A 25,467-nucleotide genomic window follows, 5' to 3' on the forward strand; every position below is an offset into this window, starting at 1 on the left:
GCCAACATGACTCGGGAAGCTAACGAGAGCATTCTCATCCACCTACTCACTCACTGCACAAGTCATATATATCACACCCCTCACTCAAATACAGGTCCAGCATTCATTCATTTCGATAAGTTCATTGAAGACATGTGCAACAGACCTCTGTCCGTAGAGCTAGCGAAATCTATGTGCAGACATACTTCACCTTACACATCGGGGCTGGGGCCATCTTGTCCAAAAACGCCATGTTGCCTTCGCCTGGCATACCTTTTCTTCCAGTGTCACATCTCAAGAGCCATCCCGTAGAATATCTAACCTTTCTCCAGTGATCCAAGTCGAGCACAGCGGCTCGTGCCAAATACTAATCTGGCTCTTGAATCTAGAGAATGTGGTATCAGAACCTCCAACTCCAGGTTGGAAAACAAAGAGACTGGGGATTAAAAAAAGGAGAGGAAAAAGGGAAAAGAAAAGAAAAAAAAGCAAAGAGGCAAAAGAAAGATAGCCGAGAAAAAAACGGCTGCCAGGAAGAATTGGCCATTAAGCGACCCAAAAGCGAAGTCGTCTGCAGCTACATAGTCGCAATGTCTTGATTGTTAGTAAACCCGCTGGTTCCCTACCTGGAATTCGCCTTCGTCCAAGAGTGTTGAAATGTATGACAGTCTATCCGATGGCACATAGATAGGTATCGGATATACATCGTTAGACGTCATGCTGTTGACTGCGGTTAGTATTCCGTTATATCAAATGGGCCATCTCGCCCGTTTGGGTATTATCCAGATGTGGCTGCATGACATGATGTATTGGGGGAGATTGAGTTTTGAATCGTCGTTGTTAGTCTTAATAGATTGTGATCAATCACGGTCGGCGGCGCTTGACGTCTACAAACAATTAGCTTCCGTCTGTCGTAATCAGGGGCATCGAGTGGGTTTACCTTGTTCGTCTTCTGCGCCTTGCTCGTCCTCGGTTCGACGCCGTTTTGGTAGGCCAGAGGGTGTAGGCACGTCGTTGTCGTTTTTGGCATCGGCAGCGTCTGGACCATCTCTCCAGTCGATCTCCGGCATATCGTCATCAAAGGCGAGATCCTCGTTGGTAATTTCCTCGTCTTGCACCGCGCCAATGTCTACCAGGGTAGAGATGGCTTCGGCATTATCGGCCAATGTGTTGGTCGTGCCAGTGTCGGGCTCGTTGGACTCAATATATTCGTCCATCGGATGCATGGGAACCTGGCGAGATGTTCCATCGCCTCCTTCCACATGTACAATTTCTTCGTACTGAATCTCGCCCCCATCGGTTGCCATGGTCTCCTGAAGTTCCAGATGAATGAATGGGTTGGCGTCGGCATCGTCATCTTCATCATCTGTGAGTGGCTTGTTAGTACATAAGGAAACAAACGTCGCCTTCATGTTGGTGGCCTTACCATATGAGTATGTTGCATCTGGTGCATCTTCTGCATCCGCATTCGCATGCGTGTTGTCGGAATGATTCACTGGCTCTACAACCACTGCCTGAAGCTGTTCATCTTTATACTCCTCATCCCCGCCATCACTGTAGTCGCCCTCCTGGTTCGCAATCTCTTCAACCTCTGCGATGAAGTCTTCAGTGTCTCTCATGAAATCTTCATCGTCATCGTCCTCTTCTTCCTCTTCTTCCTCTTCCTCTTCTACTTCCTCTTCTTCTTCCTCTTCATCCTGATCCGCAGTGTCGACAGGCTGTTCTTCGATGGCAGAGGTTTCCTCCTCTTCCTCTTCCTCATCTTCTTCTGACGCCTCAGATTCTTCACTGCCGCCGTTGGCATCATTCTCATCATTCTCATCATTCTCATCATCGTCTTCAACACTCTCGTGAGTTTCTGTGGCATCATTGGTTTCGCTGGCCTCATCATGGTCATCATCATGCTCATGTCCGTGATGGGCATCAACGGCGGCATGATGATGTCCGAAAGGAGACTCAAACAAATGAATCACTTCATCGAGCCCCCTACCAGCCGCCGCACTTTCAGCCAAGAAGTCAAATCGTTTGCTAGCGTTCGACCTTGTGAAGAGGTACGTGTATAGAACTCGCGAACTATCGGGATCTTGGTTCTTCACCAACAAGTCAAACACTTCCAACACTTGTCGTAGTGTGATGGCTGCGAGTGACTTTTGTTCTGTGGTCTGTAGAGCAGTTAGTTTAGTTCCGTTGAAGAACAGCCATATATGGAAACGTACCTCTGTAAATTCAAGCCCGAGTTCGTCGACTTGAAAGACAAGTTCATCTTGTGCTGCGATTTCATTTTCTAGCTCTGCTCGAAAGCCAGCCAGCACCGAGTCCATTGAGTGATCCAGGGCGGATACGTCAGAAAAGAAACCTTGCGTTTTATCTTGTGAAAAGAATGGAAATTCGTCCCCTTTATATTGTACAGTGATGGCTGGGAAATCGTGTTCATCAGAGGTTGGCTCCTCGGGCTGTGACAGCGATTCGTCTTGCTGATATTCCACAGAATCTTGTTCTCCCGGGCCATCCACCATTGTCTCCTCGTTATCAGAGCCCGTTGCATTAGTGTGCTGCTCACACGCCTGGTCGTGTGAATCACTATTCTGGGTTTCAGGGTGCTCGTATGAGCCTTCATTCGTGGGTGGAATGACTGTCTCGGAAACAATGGTCTCCGCAGCACCACTGGCAGCCTCTGGTTCATCCTCATGCTCCCACGTTATTTCATCTTCATCATCTTTAGCTGCTGACTCCGGCACGTCAGCATTACCAGCAGGCTCTGTTGGTGGCTGAGGTACGGCGGGCTCTGCCACAACGGCATCGGCGACGTCTTCCACAGTGATGGTGTCGTGCACAGGATTCTCTTCCTCATTTAGATGATGGATTGGCTCATTTGTCGCCGTTTCATCGCCATCCTCGTAATCAATCTCATCTACTACCTGTTCGGACTCAACAACGACAACATCTTTGGATTGTTCCGTTTCCAAAGCAACATTTTCATCATGTAGTTCGGCGGCTACTTCTGCCGGCTGGTGGGATTCTTCGGCAATGTCGTCATGGTTGTACACCGCATCGTCATGAGGGCGGTCTGCTCCCGTATCTTGGAAGCGTTCTTCGTCGTGTTCGAGTTCGGTATTTTTCGATTCGGTACCTACATAATCTTCGCCTGGGTGCACATGCTCTGGCGCACTTGAGTTTTGCTCATCCTGGTGAGATGGCCATTGGTCGTGAGTCTGGTCTTCGGTCGTATCGATGTCGTAGTCGATGAGGTCATCGTCGGCCTGCTCGTCAAATTTGATTGACGGGGCCAAGTCAACATCCATCTCAATCTCAGCCATGGCGTGTGACGGCCTGAGTGTTGGATTGCTATATCGTTAATGCAAGGGTGTGAATTTCGGATAGGTATGGCAATGCTGCGATGGTCGTAATTCGATGGTTGACGGATTTGCAGGTATGCGTGAACTTCTTGAGCTACACAATAGTGCGGAAGAAGCGCTCTCTGGAGATCAAGGTTGGAGATACCGAGGGCAATCCTTTGTTGAGTCGAGAGCTGGATAAATAGCTGTTGCGCCACTCACGATATCGTGTCTTCAGGTTGGTGGCTGGCGACAGGAGAGCGACACATTGATATCGAGAGAAGAGAAGAGAAAAGAAGAAACAGGGTCGGGCGACACGCAAAACGCGTCGTATAAGAGGATGTTCAAGACAAAGGGATCGTAGTCGAGGCTGATGCTCAGATGCAGTGCAGCCTGATGAAAGTTGCGGCTGAGGCTAATGAATGCGACAAACAAACTTTCCAAAGGCAGCTTTGCTGGATCACTGGAGAAAGCTGGCCCACAAGTGAGAGAGCTGACTAAAAGAGGAATAGCGGGTATACGAGTCTACTAAGTGCCCAGTACTGGGAACTTGAGGTGAATGGGAGACAGGGGTAATTGGTGGCTCTTTGTACTCTATACCTCTGGTGCTTGTGCTTTGAGAGGTGCTCAATGAAGCAGCAAACAACACATCAAAGCAATTCATGAGTAGCTATGGCGTGATGATTGGATCAAAAGATATGTATTATATGAGATCTCTTTTATGAAATAATTTTTTTCAACCCTTGTGAAGTAAATGGAGTGTATTTACGGAGCTCACCACAGTCAATATGCAACATCAGAAGCCCTCCTCCCCTTCATTCAGCTTTGGTACCCGATACCTCGTCTCTCAAGCCCCTCCACAGGCGTAGCACGTGACGCCGCTTTTGGCAGCCAGCAGTAGCCTTGTCACTGAGTTAGCAACTAAACTCCAGCTCCTGAGTTAGACGTGGCTCAATTGAACCATCTGGACATCCCACCAAAGCCTCCCCCAGATTGCTTCTCAGTGCACAACAAGTCATTGCCAAAATGGTGCGCGCACAGCTCCAAAATGCCCTGAGAATCGAATTCATTTCATTGACAACTAACGGCTGGCCAGGTTGTTCTTGCGGCCTCCATCTGCACCCGAGGCGGGAAAGCTGTCCTCTCGAGACAGTTTCGAGAGATGCCCAGATCCCGCATCGAGGCTCTCCTTGCGTCGTTCCCCAAGCTGGCAGACAGCGGCACTCAGCACACAATCGTCGAGCAGGACAATGTCCGATTCGTCTACCAGCCTCTCGACGAGCTCTACATGGTGCTCATCACCAACCGACAGTCCAACATTCTGCAAGACATCGACTCCCTGCACCTGTTCGCCCAGGTCGTCTCCAGCACCTGCAAGACGCTAGACGAGAGAGAGATTGTCCGAAATGCCTACGAGCTTCTCAGCGCATTCGACGAACTGGTCACACTGGGCTACCGAGAGAACCTGACCATCAGCCAGATCAGGACCTTTTTGGAAATGGAGAGTCATGAGGAGCGCATCCAGGAAATCATTGCACGGGTAGGGACCCAATTGCTGTGTCTCCATGGCGAACTGAATTGCTTACACCTAGACAGAACAAAGAGCTCGAGGCTACCGAGGAGCGGAAACGCAAGGCGAAGCAGCTGGAGATGCAGCGCAAGGAGTCCGCCAGAAGTGGCCGCCCTGCCGCCCCACGAACACCCGTCTATCCTACCTATACCCCTCCCTCCCAGCCAGCTGCCAGCGCATACGACTCATACGAAGCTGAGAAGAACAAGACATTCAACAAGTGGGTGATATTGAATCCTGTTGCCTGCTCTCCATAGTGCTAATCGGCTCGCTAGGCCATCTACTCTCAAGGCGAAGGGAATGCAGCTGGGCAAGAAGTCAAAGACGACCGACATTTTCGAAAAGGTTCGAGGAGACCTTGGCGCTGGAGCCGACGACGCTCCTCTCATCACGCCAACACCTACTGCCGCCGCTGAGCCCGAATCGCGAATCTCAACTACGCTGGACCGTGATGCCATCCATGTCACAATTGCCGAGACGATAAGCGCCAAGCTCTCAAGAGAAGGCGCAGTCAACTCTATTGCAATCAACGGAGATCTGACATTGCGAGTTTCAGATCCCAGCCTAACAAAGATTAAGCTCGGCCTGCACGCCATTCCTTCTCATGGTGCCCAGTTCCGCCCTCATCCCAACGTGGACCGCAACCTCTTCAACAGCTCCAAGGTTCTGCAGATGAGCAATGCGGCTCGAGGATTCCCAGTCAACCAAGGCGTAGGCCTCCTACGATGGAGAGCCTCGCCAAAGGCTGACGACGCGAGTGCTTGTCCTATTACGTTCACTGTCTGGATTAACAAGGACTCCGACAAGTACAACATCACGGTCGAGTATGAGCTGACAGGTGGCGATGCCCTGCGAGACGTCGGCGTCATCATTCCTTACCAAGGAAGCGAGCCTGTTGTCTCTAGCTTCGACGCATCTTACGAGGTATCAGGAGATACACTGGAGTGGAACATTGGCTCGGTCGATGATGAGAACTCCAGTGGATCGTTTGAGTTTGAAGCGGAATCCAATGACGAAAACGACTTCTTCCCCATGACTATTCGTTTTAACAAGACAACACCATTTGTGGACGTTGATGTAAGTTTGCTGCTGATTGTGACCACCCAGTGAATGCATTTATCGCTAACATTTGCACTTAGGTCACTTCTGTTTCGCTGATTGAAGAAAACGAGGAGGTTACTTTCTCAAAGGATGTCAAGTCCGCAGCGGACAACTATTTGGTCGAGTAGATGACTAGAGTTAATACTAGAAGCGTGGATTGTCTTTTCTTGTCATTTCTTTTTTTCAATATGGGGTTTATAAAATGGGAGGCTTGGGCGCTTGGTGACCCTGCTCCGGGAACGTGTAGAAAGATAATGCTTCAAATGATGACGTGATGCAAAAATCTCACAAAGTGACACAAGGTGCGTATCGTTGCGTCGTGCCAAACAGGATTGTGATATGACCATAGGAGTCAAGGATATCGATGCCATTCCAGGGTTGGTATCATACAAGGCTAAACTGATTATAGTCTCCTTAGGTGTGATTCTACAGTATGTGCCTGTTGATTTAAGAATGTGCAAATCTGATTTATTTTCAGTCGCTATGAGACTGATGATTGTATCATCATGGCCTATCCATCACGAAAAGCATGGGTTTATCACACAACACTGGCTCCAGGACGCTGACAGATCTCGCTTGCAATTTGGGTGCTACTTAAGGAAACAAAGAAATATCAACTTCAACTCCATAGACACAACAGCTTCGGAGTCCATCAATTCGCCCACTCGGCAATCAATTGCTCAAAATCCACGCCATACAGCCAATCCAGGTCAAAAGGCTCAAAATTACCAGCCTTGACTGCATCCGGCAAACGTCTCTTGTTCAGCTTATCGTTCAGATCCAATACCCTATCCACACGAGCCTGTCGTCCCAGCTGCCAGTTCTTGAGCGCCTTGGCGATACGCACGGCATCTTGTGGGTCATCTTCGGACTCTTTCATTTGCTGTACCCTGGCTACGACACCGGCAAAGGTGTAGACGTCTTCAAAGGCCTGGTTCACGCCTTGGCCGGCGGTGGGAGGGATTGCGTGAGCTGCGTCACCGAGGATGACGACGCGGCTCTGGGTCCAAGTGTCCAGTTTGGGGACGAGATAGAATGGCCACAGGTTGATCCCCTTGAGCGGGATGTCGGTCACGGCATTAGCCACAATGGGGGGGAAGTCGGCGCTTCCTTCGCGCAGGAAATCGACGCACCAGGACTTGTTCTCCATCAGCTCGTCCCAGCCGGCGCGGTCGTACTCTTGCTGGAGACGACGTTGTTTCCCGATGAGGACTTCCGAGCCGTCGGCGCGCTGTGGGGCAATGACAAAGGCGCCGTGCTTGGGGCTCATGATGGTCACCGGCAGGGGGTAGTCGGGTCCGGCCTGGAGCTGCGCGCGGGGCACGGCGGCCGTGACGCCAATCATGTTGGTGAACTTGGGGACGAGGTCTGGGTACAGGTGCTTGCGGACGCGAGAGTGGATGCCGTCGGCGCCGACGAGGAGCTTCGCGGTGGCGGAGGATCCGTCGGCAAAGGCCCAGGCTACGGAGGAAGAGGACTCGGAGGTGACGTGGGAGAACTTTTTGTTGTACTGGACGGGGATGCCGGCGTCGCTGACCATGGAGACGAGGACGTTGATGAGCTCGTAGCGGTAGATGCGGAGCGCCTTGTATGCGTGCTTTGCCTGGGAGCCAAACTCGAAGTTGTCGACGGGTTTGTCGTCGTCGGAGTGGAAGAAGAGCTCTTCAAAGTGGTAGCCTAGGGGGGCAATGTTGGCGTAGACGCCTAGGGCGTCGAGGATCTTGAGGGCGTTGGGGGAGAGCATGATGGCGCCGCCGATGTCGAGGGAAGCTTCGCGGGATTCGTAGAGAATGCAGGGGATGTTTTTGCGGTGGAGGGCGAGGGCTAGGGTGAGGCCGGAGAGGCCTGCGCCGATGATGGCGACGCCGGTTGATGGGGAGGCCATGATTTGGGATTTATGATTTATAGTATGAGGTTAAGAAGAAGGAGGTGTATTGGTGATGGGTTATGATGTTCTTATTGATGTTGCTGAGATTGAATGGTGATGATACTGATGGTGACAAACAAACTGCTTGATGATTTGGCTGATATATATACCACTTACATCCGTATATACCAGATCTGCCTTCATCATGGCATATACGTGAAATCACCGTCCATTTGACGCCATATTGCAAAGGATTTGTCTTTGACAAGGCAGACAATCCTTCGTATCTCCGTCGTCTAATCAAAAGCCGGCATTCACCATCATCGGGAGTCCTCCCGGCATATCATGATCGGAGCCGGAGGGAGTTCGGCACGAGGAAATTCGGCAGCTTCTGCTGGTGCCCGTCTCGGCCGGGTTCTGACCCCACTCGGCCGAGTGGAGTGGCTTCGGAGACGAATTAGGCCGTCTTGAGCCGAGGAAGCCAATGAGTTTGAATGTGGCAGAGCAGAAGGATTTGGGGTGCTTGAAGGATGGAAAAGGAGGATGCTCGTATTGCCGATACAGCCGGAGGGGGAATTGAGAAGGTGGATTGGATTGGAGAGGACGGGGAAGGGTCTTATCTTTGGTGTATAGGTTGGTGCGTGCACTCTGACACAGTGGTGTAGTAGCACGCATGATGTTATTCACAAGATTAGTTGATGTCGTTTACAGGTGGGCTTTCTCAGAATTGAAATCTATGTAAAAGTACAACCATCAAATCTATGTAAGATCATAACCATACATCATCTAATTAGCAAATGGGCGCCAGCTGTTTGTAGAAGAAAGCACCGTCTTTCAGTGACCCGTCCCGAGGCGAGATGCCATAGTTGGGGATTATTCCCATCTGTAAACGCACGGGTAAGCAAGTCGATCACAATCAAAGGATCAAAAATCTGCAGAGAAGGTCATACAAGAACATAACCTAAGCGAGGATATACATATTTTTCCGCCGTGGAGCCAACATCTGTCCCTAGTTGCTACGTGTGTATGTTAGTCCCGGTAATAGTACTCAACTTGCAAAAATGCACGTCTTCGCAACTCACCAGCAACGTCCTTTTCTTTTCTTTTGCGATTTCTTCCAGTTCTTTGAGTAGTTTATTAGCTATGCCTCTGCGTCGATAGTTTGGCGACACCATCAGCATCTCGACGTCGCCTCGGAAAGGGCCTGTGTCTGCTTCTGGCATGCCTAGCTCTATGATGCCGGCAATATCACCCTGGTCTTTGCCGTCTGATGATACCAGAGCAATCAAGGTGATGCGACGGCCGGTAGGGATCTGAGAGAAGCGTTCGTTCCAGAAAGTTTCCATCTTTTGAACTTTTGCGGGAGTGAAGGGTGGGTGGAAGCGTAGGAGAGCGCCGTCGGACTGGATGCAATCAATGTGCATTTGGATGATGGCGGGGATTAGATGGGTGTGTTGGGAGGGGGAGAATGGAATGATGTTGATGTTTTCCATGATGCCGTTGTTGCTTTTTGAAAATATTATATACTAGCAGAACTTCAATTGACTTATTTTATGAAGGAAAAGACAGATTGGGGTGGTGGTTTAAGAAAGCAAAGTTGGGAATAAATACTTGGTTCGATGTGTAATTCACGAGAAATACGAAGCTGCTAGCACGCGCAATGGGGACTCGTAGCGTGAAAAAGTGCACGTCAGCGACCAAGACGCCGCGAATACACCTCTTACGGACTGGATAGCTCATCCGGCTCGTCCTCTTTGATCTAGGTGGCCGGGATGACTTTAATGACTTCCTCAGCCTCAGATTGGGTCTCAGGCTCGGGCTCGGGCTCGGGCTCGGGCTCGGTCTCGAAGGCGGCGGCAGCTATTGCGGCCAGCGTTATGATAGCTCTGACGATAGCGGCGGATCGACGGCATCGTCACCGGGGAAGGAATCCATCACGATATCGAAACTTGTGATAAAGGTCTTTGTATGATGTCGCAAAGTACATGGCGAGCCAGGGCGCCGCACTGTAATTTGGGGTGGATTGATGGGATCGGTGGTGTGTGTACGTTAATTTTAGTACTGGTACGGACTACTGCGGTGAAAATAGCAATACTTATAATTAATACTACTAGGTTGTGTTTCAATAGAGTGCGAAACTTGAAAAGAAGAAGAAGAAGAAGAAGAAGAAGAAGAAGAAGAAGAAGAAGAAGAAGAAGAAGAAGAAAACTCAGCTGGGATCATCTTTGTGGGATTACCTCCCCAGCATGTCAGTCAGAAGTCAGCATGTATCATTATAAAGAGACCAGGGCAATGTTGAAAGAAAGCCAAATGTCTCGGCTTTACGTTCCGTGTTCCGCACGAGTGTTAAACAGCCGGCTGGGAAGATGCGTTAATGATGGATCACATACCCGGTGCTTCTACCCAATCTGCTCGCATTTGGCTGGTCATCAGAGTCATGATGAAAATCTACAGGCATCTTGTCACCCATGTAATTGCTTACTAACTAAACACACATCATCTGTTTTTGATGCTCGCTTGACGATCTCACAGCAAGCTGCCAGCTGAAATGACCCCTGTCCGTATTAGTCGTGGAGATCGTGGAGAGGACGCGTCAGTCCCGCATCAAACCTGGGTGGCATATCCATCTCCTCGTCATTCTGTCAAATTTCTGGATTTCGCCCTGCTTTATCTGGGGATGCTAGCTGCATGGGTTTTGCTCAGTTCCGGTGATATCTTTCAGCCGTCCAGAGACAGCAGGCGGCCGATGCAACGCCAAGTAAAACACTTATATACGAGTATGAGTTGATAACCAGGAACTAGAAACTCTTCCCTGTAAGTGGCGCTGGTAGACGCCCTTGGCGGTGAGCAGCTGTGCCGATGGGGAGACGAGGTTGTTCATCCGCTGGCCATGTTGTTGATGCTGTACTGAGCCTTCAAGTTTCTTGTCGTGTTCGTTCCGCTGCACCCATGTCCGTTTTGCACCAGAGCACCAAGACGTCAATGATATCCGTTATTCGTCCTACCTGAATTCTCTGGTTAAACTGCACCTACGTTGCCTGCTGCACGACTCGCAACCGTTGACAGAACGGAACCAATGTCTTGCTGAGATTCATGTATCCACGTGATGGCCAGCTCAGTCAATATCGCGTGTGCTCAACTGAGACACTCTAACCCCGAGGAGAGATGATGGGCACATGAGGGAAGAGAGAAGAGAGGATATAAGTCGGATATTGGGCTCTTGGTCTGCATGCATGTATCAGAAGAGAGGTGCTAACGTAGTGTCTCCTTGAGTGCCTCTGGAGTTTTCAAGGAACCACAAGTGCATGGTTTTGTTTGTGACATCGTTTGACATGTGGCATCTTGTTCGGATATTAGCAGCATCGCAACTTTGGTTCAGCGATGGGAATCCAATTGCGGCACAGCGAGGCGGTCATGGCGTATCATCTCGCCTCATTGTCGACGGACAGGGGTTTCTGGATGTCACCGAGATGCGCTCATTAGACTCGATGATTCTAGATGCCAATGGAGCAACCTTATGGTTGAAGAGGCACGAGAGATATGGCAGCCGTTTTGCTTGCCCGTCGCTGCAAAACAGTCTATATCCGCTGAAACTATCTCTTCGAATTGATGATGGTGGTAACTTCAACCTGAGCACCGTCGACATTCCATCTATAATAACAGGTTAGAGACATTCTTTAATAACCGTGGCCAAAGCATGTCCATGAACTCACCTTGACTATGTGTGTAGCCTGTTATAGCATTTCGAAACAAGTGTCAGGCCGCCTCAAGCCCCTGCCTGAGATCTCTGTCGAAGATGCAACCTTCATCAATAAAATGATTGAGCAAAAGTTCATACCATACCAGAACATCCCGGATGCCCCAAAGAAGCCCATCCAAGAAATCCGGGCTCTAGGAAGACGATACTTTCCCTTTACGCCCTACAGCTTTGAGCTTGCCATGACCCTTTACGACTGGACAACGGCGTCATTTGCGCGCATGGTGCTGTTCAAAATCTTTCAGTACACCGGTATCGACTCGGGGATCGCAGCGCTTCCTCATCCTCTGGATCGTGAGAGTCTCGCCGTCAACATTTGGCAGAGCAACTTTTCTGTATATACGCCACAGGATGCAGACTATATGCGAACCTTTTTGATGCAGCCCGCACATTCGTTTGACAACCTCACTGCCCAGCTTGAAGAGGTTATCGATCAGGTGTACAACTTTAGCGAAATCGAAAACCGCTTTCTGGTTGCCGCCATGCAGTCGATGCCTCGGACTTCGATCGCTTCGAAGCCACGACTATTCAGTGGACAGGTTGACATCGAACAACTTGGCACAGAACGGTTTGGCATCGAGTTTGAAGAGTGTCCGCTTAACAAGGGTCCTGTTGGGATCGAGCTGACACATTCACTGACGGATGCCCTGGCTAGTTACATGGCTGTTGGAAAGACTATTACAACCAAGATGGTCTGGAGTTTTACGGATAGCATGAAAGAGGCAATGCACTATTCTAATGGAATCGTGCTGGTGTTGAATCCGCCGTCCGGTGCCTCGGTGTGGGACAGTGTATCGTTTGTCACGCCGCTATCTGACGATCCTGCCAAAATGGAATATACCACTGCTCCGGGCACCAAGTTTAAGATTCAGTCTATCCAACATACTGCTGTCTCGGGTAAGTCAGTGACGATGATCGGTCTGGAGCCAGTGTTGGAGCGAGATGGGCCGCTGAAGACACAGGCGATGCTTGAAGGGGTCCGTCAGCAGCGGTTAAGTGAAGATGTAGTTAAACAGAGAATTGACTCTCATGGGTCTATTCAGTCAGGACGTGGTCGATATAAGATTGGACGGCAGGGAAAAGATGGGTGGATGGATGAGTAATTGTGATGAGATGAAAATAAAGAAATGATTATAAAACACATGCACTTATTCCTGCGATGCTACATGAGCCTTCTAGCTGTATGGGTATCTAGATTGATCGATTGAAGCTTGGCTTCTTGGCAGATCTGTCCGATCTTGACTGCTACGTCTTGGACCGGAAGATACAAGATGGACTGCATTCAATGTTTGGTGTTTTTGTTCTTCGCTTACCCTACATGTACATGGACATCTCTTGTGTTTAACCATGTATAAAGCCCTATTGCATGCTTAATGTTCGTATTTTCACTCTGGCGATATTAAGCATTTGTCATTCCTAACTGCCTTCTTCTGCTTCTCTCTTTATTCTCCGTCTTACTTGATCCTCTTGCGATCCGTCTTACAAGGCTCAATTCTTCCTGCCGCTTCAGTCAAGGCAAATACAGGGGCCTCACAGTGGACAAGCCGCTAATCGTCCAGGGGGCTCCTTGCCACTGCAGCGGCCAATCACAGTCCCCGGACCCGACATGCCAAAAGAATCGAGGCCTCAACTGCTTCTCCACCCCGAAGCCGCTTCGCCGTCCTTCTAATTTTACCTCATGCTCAGCTTCAGCCTCAGCCGCATCGTCGTTTCGGGCGTCACTCTTGCAGCCTTGATAGCGATTGCATTGGCCATTTCCCCGTCGTTTCTGGGCCTGGACTCTTTTTCGTTTACGGGCTTGTCAGAGCTGAAGCCAAGGCCAGAGCCGCAAAAGACACAGACACAGACTCAAACAGAGGCGGCAACCAACATCCTCGACGACACTATGGCTTCGCTGCGTCGGGCTGCTCCGCTGGTGTTTCCCGCCTTGGGTCGGCATACGGCCACTGTGATTTTCATCCACGGGCTGGGTGACAGCGGCAGCGGCTGGGCCGATGCCGTGCAGATGTGGCAGAGGAAGCACCGGCTGGACGAGGTCAAGTTTGTGCTGCCAAATGCTCGCATCATGCCCATCACAATGGTTAGTTGGTAAATCGATATAGACTCTTGGAGCACTATGGGCTGATGCTGGGTATCAAATATAGAATCAAGGCTACCCCATGCCTGCTTGGTTCGACGTCGTACGACTCTCTCTCTTTACCTTTGTTTCCCCTGTGCACTTGTGATTCAATCTAACTCCTGCTCGTGTAACAGAGAACTCTCGGTGGCGCATCCGGCAGAACCCTGGATGCCAAAGCTCGCGATGAGGACGAGGCTGGTATTCTCGAGTCTCGCGCCTACCTGTACTCTCTCATCCAGCAAGAGGTTTCAGAGGGCATCTCGTCTGAACGCATTGTGCTTGGTGGCTTTTCTCAAGGCGGTGCCATGAGCATCTTCTCTGGCTTGACGGCTCCCTTCAAGCTTGGTGGCATTGTCGGCTTGTCCTCCTGGATGCTTCTTCATCACAAATTCAAGGAGTTCATCCCAGAGTCAAACCCGAACAAGGAAACCCCAATCTTCATGGGACATGGAGACATCGACCAGTTGGTTCTTTATGAGTGGGGATTGGCCACCGAGCAAAAGCTCAAGGAACTTGGCTTTGACGTGAAGCTGGAAACATATGAGTGAGCATCACCCCATAATGCCCTTTTGACTTTCCTTTCTCTGCAACTTCTGCAACTACCACATGTCTAAAAGATGGTGTTGCCATCTGAAATCATGTCATGTCGTGTATAATCTCTTTTGCTGACGTAAAATCAACCACAGGGGTATGCAGCACTCTGCCTGCATCCAAGAGTTTGATGACGTCGAGTCGTTTCTCGTATCCAGACTCGCCTCAGACAAGGCTTGATTATAATAGCATCGTGAAAGCAAGGCCCGCCGCATATAGAAGGTGGTGCGCGCCTGAACTCCAGAGCCCGCAGGAAGAGCCCGCAGGAAGATGAACAAGGGGACTGGGATCATGCCGCGTCAATGCGGAATTCTCTGAGCATGACGGCCCACGAACGGAGTAATAGCAGACATTCAAACCAATTCACGGGACGGTTCCTCTTGCGATCCCCTGGCCCAATTTAGCGACCCCCACAAGACTCTGCATCGCCCAAGTGACTTTCTCCATTGGCTGCGGCGTGCTTTATTTCTAACCTTGTTTGGCGTGTTCCTGTTTCAACATCACGGCCCAGCCGCAAGAGTTTGGGCTAGCATCGCCATGTGCAAATTAATTTTGCCTTGAGCCAGCATTTCATCTGTCAAGACGGAAAAATCCATTCCCACTAATGGCCGGCCTTGGCACGATGCGACGCAATCGTTCCGTGGCATCCATGATGATTTCCACGGATCGGATGTAACGCGGCTAAAACGAGCTTCTACATTAACATTAACACGGCGGCACATGGGCATTTTAAACTTCTTAAACTCTTTAGGAAAGTTGAAATCAATCGGCCCAGACGAAAATACGACGAGCCTCAGAACCGGCTGCACTTCGGTGCTGACGACCCCCAACGTGGGCTTCAATCTCAAGCTGTTCTTAGTGACCTGCCAAATCTGGCTGGAGTCGTTCCCACCATTCATTGCCGAGGGGCCTTACAAGGCCAGATAAGCGTCTCACAAGAAAGGCTTTCACTAACACAGTTCAGGTACCAGCAACTCCCATTTGCCCTCCGTAAGGCTGCCCTGGCATGACAGCTACCGTCTGGTGTTTAAACTTGCAGCTGGAAGAGACGGAATGGAACCCTCTCTTTCTCCGCCATTAGAGGTAGCCGCCGTGATGAGACTGGACTGGACTCGTACTTTCTGTCACCAGCCCCATACGGCGGACCCTCGGTCGGTCGCTTGCACGTTTGGGCGTTCGAGGCGCCGCTGGAATTGAGGTTATCGCGAGAACCCCCGCCGTCTTTCCTTCATTGGGTGCTGTGGCGTGTCCCAGTTGGGCATCTGCTTTCTCTCTGGCCTGGCCGATATCTGCATGAGGGCTCGTATGCTCGTATATGAAGCCCTCACGATTCATCATGTAACGTTGTCCGAAGGAAACATGTTCTTCCATCGGATATCATATCTGGTGAAAGGATCCATCCGCCATCTAAACGCTTGTGCCCCAGGATGGCATGGTGTCGTCTAGGCCGGTACGCTAACAAGTCTTCGCCCTGGATTATCGCCGTCCGGGGCACCTCAAACTTGCCGGACGAGGCCAAGCCGGCTCTGACAAAGCCGGGCCCTGGAGCCACCTTCCGGATTGTCGACTAGGCCAAGTCTTCTTGACTGCCATATCGGGACTCTGCTGTTTCGGCCGAGCTTACACAGTCAGCTGTTTCACCACTGGCTGTGGCGGCTTCAAGGACGACCCTGGGAATTATATTGGATGTATTGGACGTTGGGAAAAGATAAATAGAGATGGCAGCTCCGGCCGTTTATGGAAGAAGCAAGTTTCCCTCTGGATAACTCATCAATAGCAGCAGCAGCAGCAGTGAAGATCTGGTAATCTTCCCACCGGTCTCTTGTACATATCTTTGTCCTTCCGATTGTATATACATACTCTCTCTCACACTCTCTCAACCATGATCTTCAGCAAAGCACTGGCTGCTGCCGGCCTTTTGGCCACTGCTGCTTACGCCGCTCCCACCGCCACCGTCGAGAAGCGCGCTGCTGGTGGCAAGCTCGTCGTCTACTGGGGTGCCGAGGATGACAGCACCACTCTGGCCAACGTCTGCGCCGACCCTTCATACGACATTGTCAACTTGGCCTTCCTCAGCCGCTTCTTCGCCGGCGGTGGCTACCCCGAGCTCTCCCTGAGCACCCTCGGCGGCCCCTCCGCCGCCCAGAAGTCCGCCGGTGCCACCAACCTCCAGGACGGCACTTCTCTGGTCCCCGCCATCCAGGCCTGCCAGGCCGCCGGCAAGCTGGTCATCCTCTCCATGGGTGGTGCTGTCGACTTCTCTGCCGTCACCCTCACTGGTGATGCCCAGGGCCAGCAGATTGCCGATACCGTCTGGAACCTGTTCCTCGGTGGTACCGCCAACCCTACCCTCCGTCCCTTTGGTAGCGTCAAGCTGGACGGTGTTGATCTCGGTGAGTGAAAAGAATCATGTTCTGTGTCTGTGTCAATCTGCGAGTTGTCTGTTTGCTAATATTGTATTTCCATGATAGACAACGAGACCGGCAACCCCACTGGTTACCTTGCCATGGCCCAGCGCTTCAAGTCCAACTTCGCCAAGGACACCAGCAAGAAGTACTACCTGACTGCTGCTCCCCAGTGCCCCTTCCCCGATGCCTCGGAGCCCCTCAACGTCTGCCAGCTGGCCGACTACATCTGGGTTCAGTTCTACAACAACGACAACTGCAACATTGCCCAGTCTGGCTTCAACACTGCCGTCAAGAACTGGAGCAAGAGCATTGGCAACGCCACTCTCTTCATTGGTGCTCTGGCCAGCGGTGCCGACGGTGACCAGGGTTTCGTCTCCTCCAGCACCCTCCTCTCTGCTTACCAGGGCGTCTCTGCTCTCAACCTGCCCAACATCGGCGGTATCATGCTTTGGGAGGCCCAGCTGGCTGTCAAGAACGGCAACTACCAGAAGACCATCAAGGCTGGCATCTCTTCCGGCAGCGGCACCACTCCTCCCCCCACCCAGAGCAGCACTCCCAGCGGTGGCAGTGGAACCTGCTCTTGGGCCGGTCACTGCGCCGGTGCTTCTTGCGGCTCTGACGATGACTGCTCTGACTCCCTTACCTGCAACAGCGGTGTTTGCGGCACTGCTGGCTCTACTCCTCCTCCCGCCACCTGCTCTTGGGAGGGTCACTGTCTCGGTGCTTCTTGCGGCAACGACGACGACTGCTCTGATCCTTACTCTTGCAAGAACGGCGTCTGCTCCAACTAAGCTTGGACAATGGACAAAGTGGCACGGAGAGCGTGGAATATCGAGCCTTCTTGTATATAAATTAATATCTATAGCTTCTGGGGCAAAAAAAAGTGTACAAAGCCCTGTTCTGTTTACATATACAAACTAGCTAAATAAAGCGAATGCATATATTGAATATATTCCAATTTAGCTTTGCTACATCTGTGAATGATTAACATCGCGGTAGGACACTAAGCATCACCGAAGCTAGACGTTGAATGTATGGATAATATGCATGAGACTAACTGTTAATGGCTGGCTCTACTGATGTGGTGTCATGTGTCTTCGTCTAGGGGCCAATAGGACAGTCGAATAGATAGCCAAGAGCCTTTACCGTTCCTTCACGAGTGGATATTCAGCTTAGCCCCCGATCTCGAGCTCATGTCGAACGGACCCCCAGATCGGCCAGCTTCTCCCTTCTTTGAACCACGCGCGATGCTTTTTTACCGAGGATTTGGCTAGACTGGTGGGTTGGGATACAGTTTGATTACGCATCGCTTATCCTTTTGCGCAAGGGCTTGTGGTACGGAATAGGTTATCGTGGTTCTGGATTCGGCTTGGCTGGCAGGATGACCTTGCTTTAGACCCACTGGTATCTGCTTTTGTTCTCCGTATGGAGCGCTGGTGTGTCATGGTATTTCGATAGAGTTGTATTGCTCGTATAATGATTATATATAAATGACAGTATGGAGTATGTATATATACGAGCCCGAGGTCTTGGAGTTGAGGATGGGGTTGATGGTGTAGGCCGGCCATTTATCTGGTCAATACTATACCGCTATTCTGGTTTCATCTGTCATTTTTCTTTTGAACTTGCTATATCGTGTAAATCAATGAGCAATAAACAGCCTCTTGCGGGGGGCACCGTCCCTAATGAAGTCGGTTCCGCAGCGCGACTCAGCCAGGCGACACTCTCAAAGACCCCTGACGCTCGCATCCAGCAGCTCATCCATCAAATCAACGATCACGGCTACGCCATCATCCCCAACGCCTTCCCCCCCTCGATAGTCGCTGAGGCGAAAGCTGAAGTCGCGCGGCTGACGGCGGATCCCGAGATGGTCGGGCCGGCGGGGGAAAAGGGCCGGAACACGTTTGAAGGGTACAAGACGCAGCGGCTGTACGCGCTGGCGAACAAGTCGCGCGTGTTTGACGGCTTTGCGCTGCATGGGGATGTGCTTGCGCTGAATGATTACTTTTTGGATCCTGGGTATTTGATTAATTCGTTTCAGAGTATAAATATCTTGCCGGGGGAGAGTGCGCAGACGTTGCATTATGATCATGGGTATGTGACGATGGAGAGGCCTCATAAGCCGGTTGGGACGGTGAGTGACTTATATAAATTTGTCCATTTTTGTTGTTTTTCATGAAGGGTTGAAGAAGAAAGTGGAAGAGAGATGGAGGCAAGGGCTGACTTATAAGAGTAGGGCGTCATGATTGCGCTGGATGACTATACAGCTAACAATGGCGCAACGGTCATTGTCCCCGATTCGCATCTTTGGGATTCTCACCGCGTGCCTTCAGCCGAGGAAACGATTCCCGTCATCATGCCGGCCGGCAGCATGCTGTTCTTCCTCAGCACGTTATGGCACGGCGGTGGTGCGAATACGAGCGATGGGAGCAGATTGGCGTTGACGGCGCAGTACTGCCAGCCGTGGATCCGGCCGATGGAGAATCAGATCCTGGCGGTGGACTGGGAGAAGCTGGATGACATTCCGGAGAGGCTGGTGGACATGCTTGGGTATAAAGTTGGGAACCCGTTTCTTGGGTTTGTGGATGGGGGGAGTCCGAGGGCGGCGGTGGGGAGGCTGTTGAAGAAGTATAAGGGGATTGCTGAGGCGAAGTTGTGATGGGCTGGGAGTGTTTTTTACATTGGAGTTTTTGTTGGATTGGTTTGTGTTACGGTAATGACTTCATGGTTTCAAGATGGGAAGAGTGGTGTTGTGTTGTTTGGCGTTTGCAACTGTAGATACATGTACACGTAGCTTGTACAATCAATATGTTGAATAAGTAAAGGGGTCGTTTATGGCCATCTGAAGCTGCGTTTGCATGATAGAAATTGATTGCTTTGAGTATATTCTCTTGTGAGCTGTGCGCCAAGATCCCAACTGACGTCTCAAACCAACGTGAAGCTGTCCATCTGCATCTCTTCCACTACAGATTTGGCAGCGTGACTCATTCCTTGATTGGCTGCCTAATTTTGTCTCGTATTGACAATTAACGACTCCCATGTCATTGACATCTCAACTCATTGGATGCAGAGTCTAGATCTCCGGGATGCGGGGTTGTTTTATATGATAATGGCTAGCTCGTATAAGCGACCAACGCCCGTACAAAAAGGTGGCTCCAGTCTGACTCAAACAGCGATGACTGAAAATCAGCCTTACGAGGTTGCATTAGAAAAAAAAGGGAATTATATTGTCTCTAGGGCTTGGCATTGGGTTGAATGAGTCGGTTGAAAATGATATGTGCCTTGTCGTTGAGGATATAATAACTTCCAGCGTCGTCACCATCGTCTGTTTTGTGAGCCAATCTTCAACCGTTATCAACACACAATTGCTCTGTGGCCATGGTGAATAAAGTGGTGCTCGATCTGGACCTGCTTCGAGGCTCTACACCTCGAGGCCAGGCAACTTACCTGCGCAATCTTGTCAAAAACAATCCAGACGCGGAGTCATCCATCACCCCTCAGCTCATCGCGCTCGTTGCTTCAGACTCTCTTCCGTCCATTACCCTCTCTTTATGGCCCTCTGCCTCCAAGGAGCCTCAGACGACTATAGCAGTAATTCGACAGGAGCACTGCCTCAATGTCCAACAAGCTGCCATCACACGATTCTATCGCCTTCTATGCAAAGAAAAGACGTTTGCAAAGACATGGGAAGCCGCTGGCGGCGCGACGGGAGTCGCTCAGCTGATGGCGAAGCTCAGTGTCAGCGGCGTGCGCTCCCTCGTCAAATGGCTTGGAATCAGTGGCCGTGCACAAGGTGCCCGCAAAGAACGCCAGAGGGCAATGGAAGAGCTTCTGACTCTGCTCTGGGGACTCGATGGAAATGAGAGTGCTGCGCTGGATAGCCGTCCCCTGCGCGATGAATATGTCAAGATTCTGCCAGCTTGCGGTGGCGCTTTCAGATTACAGTGGAAGGAGATGAAGCGGCAGCTCCCCAATAACTACGATATAGCTGTTGAGACGGACCACGAGTTCTTTGAGCAGTACTACGACGAAAAGCTGCGACGCAACGAAATCAAAGCGTCCGACTTCCTAACTGCAGTGAAGGTTCTGGTCATCTACCGCACCCAGTACGGCCTGGATGTTCTGGACAGATTCATAGATAGCGAAACACTTCTTGGAGCAACTCCAGATGCCCTTCTTGAGGCGGTAATATATCCGCTGAGCAAACGATTTTTGTCAAGACGAAGGATCGCAAGTGACACCACGATGGGCTTCTGGGGTCGAGTTATGCTGTGCTTGAAAGAGCGCCAGCCATTTCACAAAGAGTTTCGGAACTCGAGCGATCACTATAAACGGATCCTTGCTCGTTTGGTCAAAGTGTGGAATGAATCGCGCGGGCGAACTGAGTACACTGAGATGTTGACAGAGCTGTTTCCCCTTATCCCTGAGACTGTTCTGAAGAGATACTCACTGGTAGATCTCATAAAGAACGTCGCACAGACACGAAGATATCAGCTTTTACGTTTGTTCTTGAAGCACACGGCAGGATTTCAGTTTGATATTGGAGAGCCTCTTGATTTGGACCACTCGGGGCTTGAGAAGTCATCGATCCGTTGGCATCCTGAGCTATTCTCCCTCTTGCCGGCAGACGAAGCCTTCACCTTCTGGGAGAAAGTACAAAGAGCCGGAAAAGATGTTGGGTTTTGGGAAAGATATTCGACTCCTGAGTCAATTTATGGTTGTCGGGACCAAGACGACTTTGATATGGCGGACTACCTCATTATTCGAGCCTATTTGTTGCGTCAGAGCCAGGCCACTACTCCATTTACAGCAGCAGAATTGGATGCTATGCGGTCTGATCTTCGTCAAGAGGTTCCTAGGAGGATGAAAAAGGCCACTCAAGGTCGCTTGCCCGAAATAAGATCGAAATGGGCTGTGGCTGCGTTGGAGCTCTGCGTCGCGATTGGAGATCTTGAGCTCTATGGAGAAACACTTCGCTGGGCAAGACGGTTTAACAAGGATCCATTGACGGTTCAGGAGATCTACGGCGGATATTCACTGAGGACGAGAGAACTGACTGACCTTGTGGCTGTTCTGCCCGCCAAAGGAACTACACTGGTCCACATCGAAGAGCTCAGCCAAAAGATACAAGCTGCGAATGACATCTTGCAGATTGTCTTTGACACGGCTATGATGGGCGTCAATGAACCTAGCTTTCGCGGCTGGAGCGATTGGGGGTATGCGTTTGAGTTGATCAATCGAGTGATTTGCAAACGCATAGCCCATGTGAATGACTTTCAGGAACGGACCAAGATATCAGATGACGCGGTGTATGAAGCTTTATGGAAGCCAACATTCACCATGCTGGAAAAGATGTTGCCACATCAACATATTCTTGGTCCTGCGGGCGAAGTTAAATTTGATCACAGAGCCTATTCCAGCCTCTCATGCTTCCATGTGAAAGAGCCCGAATCTCTGCGCGAACCTACCATTAGGTTTCTTGATCAACTGGCCAGGTATTATGATTCAACCTGGAGAGAATTTCGCCTCCGGCAAACGCCGGCTTTGGTCACGGCTGATGAGATTTGGCCTAAAGGACTGACTATCCAACACTTGGACCACAATTTTGGGTCAGCTCTGCCATACCTGCCGTATGCGCAGTCGCGGATCGAAGCTATCGTGTTTATGAACCCTCTCAAGGGTTTGCAGCCCATCCAGATTGATGAAGAAACGCAGCTGGCCATTGGGACGTTTATAGATAGCTGGGCCGCGGCTCTGCAGCAGTACATTCAGATGCCGGGCAAGCTCTCCAAGGAAGAGCAGCGGAAAGAACGCATCTCGAGGGCCTGGCGCCATGCTACCGTCAACCTGAGCAAGGACCGCATGTCCCCAGAAGAGGCCGAGAGGTTTTGGTGGCCCGTTTTTGAGAGTGTCTTTGTCAAGAAGGATGAAGTTGGGATTGATGAAAAGGCGGATGAACGATGTGAACCATCTCTTCCCGATGTGGATGAGGATATGCAGCCCATTGAATGGAATCCCGACCCTGAGTATGAACGCATTTCTCTGACTGAAAAGAACAAGACGCTTACGCCAACGTGCTTGGATGTCTTGTTAAGTCGGTCAAGGATTGGCCACCTATCGAAATTCATCTCGACTGAGGATTCTGAATTTGGGAAAGTGAAATGCGTCATTCCTAAAAAGCCTCGCCCTTTGTCCTTCTGGGACTCGTTCTCTACCACGTATTCAAAGCTCACCTGCAAGTATGTGGATGTTTATGTGGTTGCGGCAATCTTGGCTCTCAATATGAAGAAAGGCTCGGACATCTCACTGTTAAAGAAGCCGTTCCACAGCTCAGGGGCGGTGCGCATTCCGGCTGTATATCTTGATGAAGAGTTTCTAGAGAGAGAAGTCGACACGTACGTGCCTGGATTTGCTCTCATGATTGATCATTTCAAGTATTATGTGCCAGCTAGCCTCTTTGCTCAGCTGGGGGCTTCGGTTCTTGAGAGTATAAGGAAAGGGCCGGAAACAGATAAACCGTTTGGTACGTTGGTATATATAATCAATAGGCTCTTGGAAGGGGCCAGCCCCTCGATGGCGATACCTTTGATCCAGCAATTTGTCTTGGAGAACCCGGATGCAAGCTCATGGCATAGGCCGCTTCTTAACCCAAAGGCTCTTATTCATTTCCGCCCTGCCGATGCGAAGCATTTCTTCGAGACTTTTACGGATGCCATCTTGGACAAGCTCCAAGAGCAGGCAGAGAGGCGTGCGAAGCAGAAGCCTGATGACGAATCTGAGAATAAGGGGCCGCTTGTCAAAGTCACCACTGTCAAGATGCTGGCCCAGCTTCTGAGAGAATCTCCTGTTGTCGACCCGGGTCTTGCGGTGGAATTAAACATCAAGATTCTCAAGAGAGCAAGTCACGTTGATATCCGGACCGCTGCTGCCAAGGGATTGACGGAGGCCATAGCCAACACTACGGATTCTAAGGTGAAGAAGCGCATATTTGATGCGTTACTCCAGTATGCTGCGCCTATCGCGTCTTCAATCAACGAATCACAGCCGTTGACAGACTGGGATGCTTTGACATCTGATGAGGAGCTACCTGAAATATGGAAATCTAGTGATGGAACATTGACGACTCCCACGATCATGAATCTCATCTTAAACCTAGGATTCCGGCAGGATTGGCAGTCAGAAGAAGACCGAGCGTACAAGAAGCTTATTTACACCATTATGGATGCTTCGGCGGAGAACCACCAACGGTGGATGAAACTATTCATCAAGAAACATGGCTTCACCATGCCTGATGATGCCCAGCTTCCCGCCATACCCATGTTTCCGACTGCGCTGGAAACCCTTCTCAGCATAGTGATGAAAAACGACATCTCAGCCAAGTATCTTGATGTAGCAAAGCAGTATCTATTGCTTAGAATGAATCTTCCTGACTGGATGTCTGCTATAACCGCCGCTGTGAGAACCGACCGGAAGCTGGTCAGCTCTAACTCGGGCCGACATTGGTGCTATCTATGGAACGATGATTATTATGACAGATTGACAAAAAGTCTCCTTGAGACCATTCGCATCCATCTTACGGAATTGGAGAAGAAGACGAACGATGAAAAGACCCAACAAGGAGACTCTCATCAATCGCTTGAGGCATTTCTCTTCGAGATCGCAAATATTATCATCATGCAAGGGAACTTGAACAAGTTTGATGCATTCGTGGGCGATACATTGACTGCTACTCGCGACAATCCTGTTCGGGGGCGGATTCTGGATCGGATCGATAGCCTTCGAACCCCGGAGTGGCAAGCTGACCAGAATCGAAAGCCAGCAGTCCTTCCAGATACGCTGTCGCTCAAGATCAAAATGCTGAATTTGTCCCTTCCAGCCTCGCAGCCAGATGAGGTTAAAGAGAATGCGGCCAAATACGCGAAGAAGGCTGTAGAGCTTCTACATGACATTGTGGCCAGCGGAGTTCCATATCAGAACAGATACAATGCACTTCAGAGGGAGTTGGGGAATGCTAAGCCCAAGGCTTTGATAGCAGTCATGATTGGATCGACGCCTGCGCTTGACGACCCGAACAGCGTGACGTTGGTGGACCATCTTCGCGTGGAGCTGGCGATGATGATGTTGGACTCGAGCTGGATTTTTAAGCAAAAAGGCAGTATGGCACCCGAAGATGATGTTTTGAAGCGGGCTGAGGAGCTGGTGATGAAGGCGAGCAGAAGCAGCGTGGAGAATTTCCGGAATTTGGCGGCGCATTTGAAGAGAATTATTGAGGATCCTGACGGTTGGGGCTTGTTTGATTGAAAGAGAGGCTATCAAGACAGTCTTTTCTCCATTGTGGTAGTCTACGAATATTCCTGCTCTTCTCTATTTAGGGTTCTTAGCATAATGCCTAACTATCAACGATTACGTCCGTCTTTGGTAGCATCAGATCGATCTTCATCTTAGGGTAGCATTACTACTGCCGCCATTAAGCATATCATTAAGTGCATAAATAAATGTCCGTGTGTCTATGCAGAGCAGAGGCCCAAGTACACCGTGGATGAAGCCCATTATTGACACTTCCTTGCCTCTTGAGCTCGAGACAGCTAGCTAGGACCGGGCCGATGCAGGCTAGCCAGTATTACGTGGGGGTGGCCGCTTCTGAGTAATATCTCGAAAGCCTCATGTCTTGGATTTCCTTTTTGTATACATCCATTGGTTCTAAGCCAGCCACCTGTTCCTCCCCACTTTCTTTCGCTTGTAA

General features: G+C 50.5%; 9 protein-coding genes across 9 annotated transcripts; 6 read left to right on the plus strand and 3 right to left on the minus strand.

The window, feature by feature from the left end:
* Positions 1-840: 840 nt before the first annotated feature.
* M431DRAFT_10574 (hypothetical protein) lies at positions 841-3,293 on the minus strand (the record flags this gene model as incomplete). Its single annotated transcript, XM_024911594.1, has 4 exons — positions 841-863; positions 917-1,342; positions 1,403-2,138; positions 2,193-3,293. 4 exons carry the CDS (start codon positions 3,291-3,293, stop codon positions 841-843), a joined length of 2,286 nt encoding a protein of 761 aa, XP_024768578.1.
* Positions 3,294-4,281: 988 nt separating this feature from the next.
* M431DRAFT_513427 (hypothetical protein) lies at positions 4,282-6,251 on the plus strand. The gene is made up of 5 exons (XM_024920017.1): positions 4,282-4,340; positions 4,408-4,851; positions 4,908-5,101; positions 5,157-5,958; positions 6,021-6,251. Exons 1-5 carry the CDS (start codon positions 4,338-4,340, stop codon positions 6,108-6,110), a joined length of 1,533 nt encoding a protein of 510 aa, XP_024768579.1. The 5' UTR covers positions 4,282-4,337; the 3' UTR covers positions 6,111-6,251.
* Positions 6,252-6,587: 336 nt separating this feature from the next.
* On the minus strand, positions 6,588-8,007 carry M431DRAFT_513428 (hypothetical protein). Its single transcript, XM_024920018.1, has one exon. The coding sequence runs from the start codon at positions 7,865-7,867 to the stop codon at positions 6,635-6,637; it is 1,233 nt and encodes a 410-aa protein (XP_024768580.1). The 5' UTR covers positions 7,868-8,007; the 3' UTR covers positions 6,588-6,634.
* A 632-nt stretch (positions 8,008-8,639) lies between these two features.
* Positions 8,640-9,342, minus strand: M431DRAFT_98967 (hypothetical protein; the record flags this gene model as incomplete). Its single annotated transcript, XM_024925103.1, has 3 exons — positions 8,640-8,732; positions 8,800-8,865; positions 8,932-9,342. The coding sequence occupies 3 exons, from the start codon at positions 9,340-9,342 to the stop codon at positions 8,640-8,642; spliced, it is 570 nt and encodes a 189-aa protein (XP_024768581.1).
* Positions 9,343-11,053: 1,711 nt separating this feature from the next.
* On the plus strand, positions 11,054-12,746 carry M431DRAFT_513430 (hypothetical protein). The gene is made up of 2 exons (XM_024920019.1): positions 11,054-11,512; positions 11,580-12,746. The coding sequence occupies exons 1-2, from the start codon at positions 11,182-11,184 to the stop codon at positions 12,707-12,709; spliced, it is 1,461 nt and encodes a 486-aa protein (XP_024768582.1). The 5' UTR covers positions 11,054-11,181; the 3' UTR covers positions 12,710-12,746.
* Positions 12,747-13,491: 745 nt separating this feature from the next.
* On the plus strand, positions 13,492-14,496 carry M431DRAFT_98876 (hypothetical protein; the record flags this gene model as incomplete). The annotated part of the gene is made up of 4 exons (XM_024925094.1): positions 13,492-13,686; positions 13,751-13,786; positions 13,860-14,269; positions 14,412-14,496. 4 exons carry the CDS (start codon positions 13,492-13,494, stop codon positions 14,494-14,496), a joined length of 726 nt encoding a protein of 241 aa, XP_024768583.1.
* Positions 14,497-16,198: 1,702 nt separating this feature from the next.
* On the plus strand, positions 16,199-17,515 carry M431DRAFT_487349 (glycoside hydrolase family 18 protein; the record flags this gene model as incomplete). Its single annotated transcript, XM_024916467.1, has 2 exons — positions 16,199-16,709; positions 16,788-17,515. 2 exons carry the CDS (start codon positions 16,199-16,201, stop codon positions 17,513-17,515), a joined length of 1,239 nt encoding a protein of 412 aa, XP_024768584.1.
* A 458-nt stretch (positions 17,516-17,973) lies between these two features.
* Positions 17,974-19,577, plus strand: M431DRAFT_513432 (hypothetical protein). Its single transcript, XM_024920020.1, has 2 exons — positions 17,974-18,858; positions 18,961-19,577. Exons 1-2 carry the CDS (start codon positions 18,370-18,372, stop codon positions 19,381-19,383), a joined length of 912 nt encoding a protein of 303 aa, XP_024768585.1. The 5' UTR covers positions 17,974-18,369; the 3' UTR covers positions 19,384-19,577.
* A 525-nt stretch (positions 19,578-20,102) lies between these two features.
* On the plus strand, positions 20,103-25,136 carry M431DRAFT_154906 (hypothetical protein; the record flags this gene model as incomplete). The annotated part of the gene is made up of 1 exon (XM_024912917.1): positions 20,103-25,136. The coding sequence occupies one exon, from the start codon at positions 20,103-20,105 to the stop codon at positions 25,023-25,025; it is 4,923 nt and encodes a 1,640-aa protein (XP_024768586.1). The 3' UTR covers positions 25,026-25,136.
* Positions 25,137-25,467: the final 331 nt, after the last annotated feature.

This window comes from Trichoderma harzianum, assembly GCF_003025095.1.
Source record: "Trichoderma harzianum CBS 226.95 unplaced genomic scaffold M431scaffold_22, whole genome shotgun sequence".
NCBI classification, from domain to species: Eukaryota; Fungi; Ascomycota; class Sordariomycetes; order Hypocreales; family Hypocreaceae; genus Trichoderma; species Trichoderma harzianum.